This window comes from Etheostoma spectabile, chromosome 15, assembly GCF_008692095.1.
Source record: "Etheostoma spectabile isolate EspeVRDwgs_2016 chromosome 15, UIUC_Espe_1.0, whole genome shotgun sequence".
In the NCBI taxonomy this organism is placed as follows: Eukaryota; Metazoa; Chordata; class Actinopteri; order Perciformes; family Percidae; genus Etheostoma; species Etheostoma spectabile.
Genome location: NC_045747.1, coordinates 6,610,021 through 6,618,657, shown reverse-complemented (window position 1 = coordinate 6,618,657; position 8,637 = coordinate 6,610,021). Strand labels below are relative to the sequence as shown.

The 8,637-nt window shown below is 40.0% G+C and overlaps 1 protein-coding gene across 1 annotated transcript in view; it reads right to left on the bottom strand.

Annotated features, from left to right (window-relative positions):
* Positions 1-919: 919 nt before the first annotated feature.
* The window catches only part of LOC116703606 (Na(+)/H(+) exchange regulatory cofactor NHE-RF2), a 33,412-nt gene continuing 25,694 nt past the window's right edge, over positions 920-8,637 (bottom strand). Inside the window, exons 4-6 of the mRNA XM_032538443.1 lie at positions 4,979-5,132; positions 3,177-3,295; positions 920-3,065 (exon numbers count right to left, since the gene is read on the bottom strand). Coding sequence (XP_032394334.1) covers positions 2,907-3,065; positions 3,177-3,295; positions 4,979-5,132 — 432 coding nt within the window. The 3' untranslated portion in view covers positions 920-2,906. The remainder of the gene's footprint in view (positions 3,066-3,176; positions 3,296-4,978; positions 5,133-8,637) is intronic.

The following is an 8,637-nucleotide window of genomic DNA, read 5'->3' as shown; positions in this document are numbered from 1 at the left end:
CCAGTTAGCTCTGCTGGTAGCTGAGCGTATGGGGCTCTGGATACGTCACCCCGTGTTGTTGAGATTGGTCGTAGTGTTATCCAATTGCATGCAGTGAGATTTTCAAATGGACGCTTGGTGCCGCCCATTCATTACTCAATGTCAGACCCTTAATTTTTAGATTTGGGTCTGGATTTACCCTCCACCAAATGTAATGCACCTCCTCAACCAGCTAGAACAGTAAAATGCTGCCTATACATTAATGCATGCATTTAAAAAAATCTAATACTCTAACTCTTTAATAAATTAGTAAAGGGTCCATTTTCCCGCCCAACCAGTAAAATTACATTTAAAACTTACTTAAATACATTCTGCTGATCAAACTTTACTTAGTTAGGATTTAAACTTTTAAATTAAGAACTTTTACTTGTAATACAGTATTTTTGCACTATTCTATCAGCACATTTATTTAAGTAAAATATTTGAGCACTTCCTCCACCAAAGTCTTTCTAAGACTAACCACACACAAACTGGATGAACATACAGACAAAAAATAGTCACACACACATGCACGCACACACGCAAGCATCCACACGTGCTTGTCCTATACACTTTTGACCTCTGTTTAACCTTTGCATGGCCTGCAAGCCCACAGCCGCTGGCTGGTGGTGAATTGTGGGAACAGGCTGAAACTGAAACTGTACACTGGCATAATCCTTAGGAAGAGAGACAGAGGGAGAGCGGGGGATGAGACAAAGAAAGGAAAAGGGTCAAAATTAGAGATTTTGTAGTAAGAGAGAGAGGCAGGTGAGAGAATGAGATAGTTTCAGTCATACGAAGAGGTTCAAAACAAAGTACGAGCTTGTGAAGCAAATGAAATGAGTGAAAAAAAATGCTGATTCGAATTTGAGAGACAGGACAGACTAGAGAAGGCATGAGAGATGGTGGCAACAATTTAATATGTTCAAAAACGTCATTGTCACACTTGAAAAAATGCAACCTGTCATACATGCTGTATGCTTTTACTGTATATACATCAGCCATGGTAACAGAGTTTTGTGACTGTCAGAACATACAGAGTGAGCCCTACTGCACACAGACTGAAGAATCAAGACACTATTGTTAGTGTAGGCTTTGTAAGGGTGTGAATGGGTGCAAAGAAAGACAAGATGTCCACATGAATGACTCAACTCACAGTCCCGCTTGTTGTAATACATTATATCAACACTGCTTGGAATGCAGCATGATTACCTTCTAAACACACACAAACATGCACACATGCACAAGCACACGCACACACACACGGTGTGTATGACAGCTGTTCTAGTGTGTGTGTAATAATCCTCAATAAGCTCTATGGCTCCCACAGTCTCTGTCACTAGATCCTCCAGAGCATCTCTGACCTCACTGTATAGCCTCTCCTACACTCCCTTTGCCCCACAACCTGCTCACACTCAACTACAACTGCTCATGTTGTAGCTGCTCACATCTCTTCACTCCAACATATCTGCTTCTGCTAGTTGCACCTTTGAGCCTTAACTCCCCTTTCTTGCCGGGCCCTTATTTAATAAAAGAGACAGTATGACATTTTTGGGAAATACTCTTGTTTGCTTTCTGGTGGAAAGTTAGAGAATAAGATTTATCCCACTCTTGTGTCTCTACAGTAAATATGAAGCTATAGCGATTACCCAGTTAGCTTAGCATAGCATAGAGACTACAAACAGGGGGAAACTGCAAGCCTGGCACCTCAAAAGCTCACGTTATAGCTCGTAAAAATAAATAATTTGCAGTTTTGTGCCGGAATGTTTCTTTGCGTTGAGCTGTTGCAAGGCAACCAGTGGCAACTCCAGGAAGTTACTGCTTCTAACTAAGAAATAGTCTGACACAACCCCAATAAAACAGCCAGCATAAAGATCTACTGTTTAGTTTAAGTGCCATTTATCTATCTGTGTTGTAAGCTTGCCCTCTGCTGTACACATCAAGCCTCCTCCAATGATAAACTAATTCATCATGCCATTTGAACCTGAGAAAACTTTCCTTTCTTCTACATTCCAGTTTCCATTGTTGTCCATTTAAGTTAGTGGTGCTTCCCTTTGTTATGCACATGTGCACTGGAGCGCTTTGGGAAAAGAGGTTAGTGGTGATACATTATTAAAATGAGTGCTAAATAACAAGTAACAGGAATTATTTTTTGGGCTGATTTGATAATCAGTTAATAAACTGTCTGTAAATATACAAGTAGGAGATGTTACACACAACCAGTATACACAGCCATCCTTTTCTTTGTGAGTTATGAAACATCTGCATGGGCTGGAGGGGGAGTCTCAACTCTTTCACAGTGATCTTTTGCTAACTTTGGGCATCCCCTGAGCCCAAAACTCCCACTATGTCCACAATCATTTTTATTACAATGTCCATACAACTCTTTCAAATGCAGTCCATGATGATGAGATACTGTTTTCTTTTTATGGTTGTTCATATATATTTTTTTTAAATATAAAAATAACGGTCTGTACTTCATTTGTCTGAAACAAGTCCCTAGGAGTGGGGAGAATGGGAGGATGTAAGTGATAGGGATATAGGTAAATTTGTAAAAACTTGCTTGCAACACTCCCACCTGACAGAAGTACATGTATGAAATGTTTAAAGATGCTCTTGCTTCTGAAGAGTATGATTGTAAGTATACACAGATTTTGCAGTCAGCACTTTTCTTCATGTTGTGCTTTGAAGAGGGAAAAGAAGATCGTAAAGGGTCTCTGAAGTGGCATAAAAAGTGAAATCCATAGCACAACTCTTTTCTTTTGTCACATTTAATTCCAGGAACAAAATATCTTATGTTGTATGATGGATCTTGATTCTTTCTCTTCACACAGAGAGCTCATATCTCTGTCCTTTGGTTGTTTGTGGTGTCCTTGGAGGCGTATATCTCAGAAGTTGCTGAACAGCTCATACTTTTTCATCCAGTCCATCTGTGGCGCCTTCTTCTTTTCTTTGGCATGGACCTTCATCTTTTCTTCTGCTGCCGTAGCGCTCAGGCCCATCTCAGCGAACGGGTCCATCAGCCGGCCACCCTCATCGTCCGCCAGCTAGACGCGAGATATCAAAGACGGAAAGACAGACAAACGACTTCAGGGTCCTGACCTTCATGTGAAGACCAAAGATCAAACACAGCACCATACACAAATGGTTACACTCACCTGTGTGCTGTTGCCATGGCTGCTGAGGTCAGAGTGCGTGGACCTGATGGACTGTGTGGTGGAGCTGCCGTTGATCTGAGGATTGTGGGAGCCGTTGGAAATGGATGGACCATCATAGTCTGTGGAAAAAACAACAACAAACAAGCCCACAGATTGTTGTTTTACACTAGTGTAGTTTTAATAATCTTTATACATAGTTCATATTCAAAGGAATGGGATCTCATTTAACAAATGAAAGTCTTAAAGCTTTGTTGTAACTTTATGGTTTTTATGAGTGGAGAACAACACTTTCCTCTAATTTAGTGGTCAAGACTTTTTTTTCATGTTGTGTTAATAAACATGTTTGTTACTAAATCACATTAGTTGTTTGTATTAATCAACGTAAGTATGCAGTGCACAGATCTTATTAAGCAGAGATAACTCAGGATGTTAAAGGTGCACTATGAGTTCCGGCAAGGTTTTGGTGCAATTTTATTTTTGTTTCAAATTGTAGGCCTCTCTGCTTGATCCGCTAGCTGCCTGCCCCCCTACAGTGAAAAAGCCCGGTCTCGGGAGACACCACAGGGGTCGTGAATGTCAAACAAACACTAGGGGCACAGCCTGTGGGGGTGCTGATGGGGTCTGGGCATTGAAAAAGTGTATAATATTATTTGCACAGTTTGTAAATCAGAAACTGCATGTTCTCATCATGCAACATGTACCCTGTTGCACGATTCATACATTGAATTGGATGAATTCAATGTATTGATTCCCTTTCTGTTTTTACGGAGAAATGTATTAAATACATTATTCCTAAAATTATACTGATGTCAAGGATAAAACAATATTTATGTGAACAATTTAATGTGTTAGTAGTGATAAGTAGCCTAATGTATTATATTTTTAATGTTTCTTTGAATATTTAACTTAAAGCTATAGTGCGTAGTTTCTGTCTCCCCCATGAGGAATTCAAAGTATTGACAACAACACTGTCAGCGGGTCCACAATGATACAGCCTTCCGTGATCGCGCACGTGGCCCCACCCCTCCTCCACACAGTTGCTAGTATGTAATAAAATAAATAAATATAAATAAAGACAGAGCTTTGTGGATCTAATAGTCTTATTTAGCTTTGTGGCAACTTATTTGGCAATGGCTTGAAGGTAACGGATGTTCATTAATATAAAAAGATTACCCACTATAGCTTTAACATGCTTATTTTAGACTCAATGACTCCATAAAAAAATAATGTATGTTTACTAATGATTTTTAGTAATGACTACTTATGTATTCTTAATTTGTCTACTGCAAACTTTCCGCTTACCGTTCTGTGTTGATACAACTTGACCTGTTAAGTTTCACCTTGTGTCAAAACGTAGACGGTTTAAGGCAAGGGGTTAACCCGCGAATTTATCGTGAGGTCAACTAATTCGGGATAACAGTGCAGTAAGTGTAAACTCATTTTTTCTATGCTTTAATTTACAGGTCTGTAATTTCTTAATAATTTCCTAGAAGTTTCCCAAAAAGGACTATATAATTTGTTCCTAATTATAGGAAAAATTGAGACATTGTTTTGTGTAACCTCTATAGTTTTAATCAGTGCACAGCAGGTCAGCTGGACACACAAGCTTCCAAAAAGAAATGAATGATGAATGATGATTAAAATGGTTTTAATATTCTTTTCAGGAAACTTTCTAAAGAAATGATGGAACTCATGTTACCCAGATAATGGCTATCACTTTCTAGTATGACATAACCACAACTTACTTGTGGCATCCTGAAAGTTAATGTTATACATGACACAGTGTTCAGTTATAGTCCTACCTCTGAGATGGCTGACTGTGGGGACAACGCCCATCGTCTTGAAGTGTTCGTCTGTGTCTGGGTCCACCACCAACAGCCAGGTCTCATCTCCCCCTTTCTTTATGAAGGCCACCACCTCGGCATGCCGCATGCCCTCGACGTTCACACCATTTACCTAGAAAACACAGAGACAAAAAGAAAGGTTTTTTTGGTTGGAAGGATGGATATATTTTATGGCTTTGTAAGTTGGCTTTTATAGCTCTTGCACTAAATACATGTTCAGATAATACCAGCTTGTACTCATAGTACATGGTCTGATAGCAATTTCTGTCTCATTGTTAGGACATCCAACTTTGATAAAAGTGAATAATTATGTAGCGAAGCGTGTAGCTAGCATTATCATCAGCTCCTTTGTTTCGACTCAAATTGTACTTAATTGAATTCAATCATATCACATCCCAAAAATGCTGAATATATCAAAACATGTTGGCATGGTTGACCAGAACCGATCTACATTACTTCCAGCAAAGGTCCCAGTCAATTGGGATTTATGCTTTGGGGTTGTAAACAAAGTTTTTCCCAACATAAATCTCTCCAATCTCTCATCCAGTAGGTGGAGCCCTGGGACAACATACTGATTGTACACGGTTCAAACAGGACTATCAGAGGGCCTCCACTTCTCCACATAATTACTTACTCAAACTCTTGTTATGAATTATGAATTCTTGCAATAGCAGTTCAGGAAAGCGTTTAGGACAGCTGTACCTGTTATGATTAACCACAACAAACAACACCTTTTTGGTAATACTTTCTCAAAGAGGTTACAACAATCAGGAAACGTGAACGCTAGAAATGGCCTAAAAGAGTGACTTTTTTCTGCTTATCTAGATGCTGCATGCATTTGGAGGCCTGCTTTGTCTAGACCTTGGCTCCTCTGAAGCAGGTAGCTTTGCACCACGCCAAGTTAGTGTTGGTACACAATCAATTATGGATGGCTCTCCTGGGCTTTGGCTTTAGTGTTGGTTTCAGGTGTCCAAGACCTGAGAGGGAATTTGTTTAAAATTCACTGCTTATGACAAGAAAGGGATGTAGTAAAGCAGAGAAAGGGAAACTTAAAATTTGCTTTGTGTGTGAGGACAATGGGGTGAAATTAATGCAGAAAATGGAACTGTAGGCAAACATATGTAATGAGACAAACTTTATGGGTCTTTTGGGGAAGAAAGGAATGGGGAAACCAGATCGTAAGAGTGGAAGGAAGACAACACAAAGAAATAGTTGAATCAACAGATGGAAAATGTGAACAGCTCCTATCCTCTTTTTTATATTAAAAAAAGTATCCTCTCTTCCCAGGACTTATGGCAGACGGAAAAGGCAGACACACACAAAACAGACATCATCAGTCAGCCATGGACACAGACAGACAGTTTGATACAGAGAGAACAAGCATCTTTGTATTTGGCCAACAACAGGTGTTGTGTCATGTTTCACAGCCCTTCATTAACAGTCCATCCTACACAAAACAATACACTCTGCTCTCTGTCCACTGTGCTAATTAATACATGCTGTAGGAACAGTACAGAAGCTTATTTCTCATGGGACTATTCCTCTGGGAACCTCTTGATAATAGTGTGTGTATGTGTGTGTCTCTTATCAAAGTCATGGATAGTCCAACCACCTGATGTTAAATGGCACATGTTTAATTTGGTTTGTGTGTGTGTATGTTTGTAAGAACAGGTACAGACTAACCTGGGGTTGATCAAAACAATTTTAAATGCATCGGCACATATGTGTTTATGAAGCATGTGTGACTTTTAACTCTTTGTTCTCCAGTTTACTTTTGCAAAGAGAGACAAAATTGAATGAGCCCAGTTTTCACAGTGACCATGAAGCACATTAAGAGAGTTGATGTAGATGTTGACAGGATTTTTAGCCTGTTAAAACTCCAGGAAATAGTTACACAAGCTGTTTTAAATATGTACTACATGATTCAAGAACTGCACCCCCTATTTGTGGCCTCAAATTAATTCAGACACTCCTTTGGTAGATCAATTAGTGACAATGTTGCCACAAGAGCTGTCATGTTTTTCTTTCTAATGAAAAGAGTACTTTTCATTCTGTGCAGAAAGATTCAATGGTAATTTTGTTCATTGTCAATGCCCCAAAATTAAATGCCTGTTGAATCCTACCTGATAACAGTTGAATAAGAATCATCTGGTTGTCTGTATAAAGCAGTTCAACCATGTTCACCAAATGTGGTCTGTTCTTCTAGATTGGGATGGGTGTCCGCTGTAAGTATGTAGCTTATATTTTGTGCATTTGTATTTGATACAAAAACAGATATTCTTTGGAACTAATGTCATGTGTTGATGTCATGAGTTTACAGCCATGCCAGCAGCTCTGTGAGTTGTACTCAGGCACAGGGGTGCAAATGCTAATGTCAAAATGCTAACAAGTGACAATGACAATGCTAACATGCTGTTAAAAAGCTAAATTGTGAACCTCGTAGAAGAAAAACATCGTCTGCACAAGATATTCTACTGGATAAGTAACGAAATATGCCATGCTAGTGACGCAGGGTAAACTGGGGATCCGCAAAATCCTTAGGATTACAGACCTTCATGGCAATCCCTCCAATAGTTGTTGAAATATTTCAATCTGGAACAATGTGGTGGACAGGGCGACGTTATTAACCATTCTGGTAGCATGGTTTAAAACAAAATTTGTAGGTTGGCTATGTGAGGTAACAACATGGTGAGACCTGTGTGAGATAGTCTTGCATTGCCAGACCTTCCTCCACAGCGCTGCGTAGGAGGGTCTTGTTAGTCCAAATACCAATCCAGGCTGGGATAAAAACATGCTTTGGTTTATTGGCATTTCTTTAAACCAATCACAATTGTCATAGGTGGTGCTAAGCACGGAGTGGACCCGCTCTGGAAGGAACTTCTTTTGGTGGAACATGTGTACGTTTAAAAGTTGTTATAGTTGTGCAACAGAATACTCAGATTGAACAGAGAGTCTAGCTTGCTATCTAGATTTATTCTGCAGAGATCTGAGGATCAGTTAACCATAGTCCTTATAAATCAACCGGAATCTAAAATTATAACACAAAGAAAGCGGAAGGCAACGGGACATCTAAAAAACGGACATCCAAAAAGAGTGACAATCCCAAAAGTGGAACGCTGTGGACATAGACTAAGTATGAGACAGAAATGTAGGATTTAATGTGTGTGTGTGTTTGTTGTGTGCGTGAGAGACATGAACTGATCCTCATCCATGTGTCAAATCACTGTGGAGCTGATTTTTGGGCAGCCATGAATTTAAACCCAAGTGTGCATGTTCTTTGACGTCACCCTCAAGTGGGTGAGAGGTCCAGAGTGTGCACTGTTGTGCGCAGGCAAAGCAGAGAGACTGATGAGGCATTTACAGGTGTCACTGCTTCTGCCAAAGATCGGCAGAAAGCTGAGCCTTCATCATAGCCTTTGCAACGCTAGCTGCTGCTCATACACCTCCAGTGTAATGGGGCGTGGTGAAAGAGAAAGATAGCGAGAAAGGGAGATCTGTCATGGTTGTTCGCCTCTCTAACAGGCTGCTGACAGATAACACGAGTGCTGTCTTGACGCATGGCCAGAGACGGTTAAAATTATCAGCGCATGGACACACACACACACACACACACACAC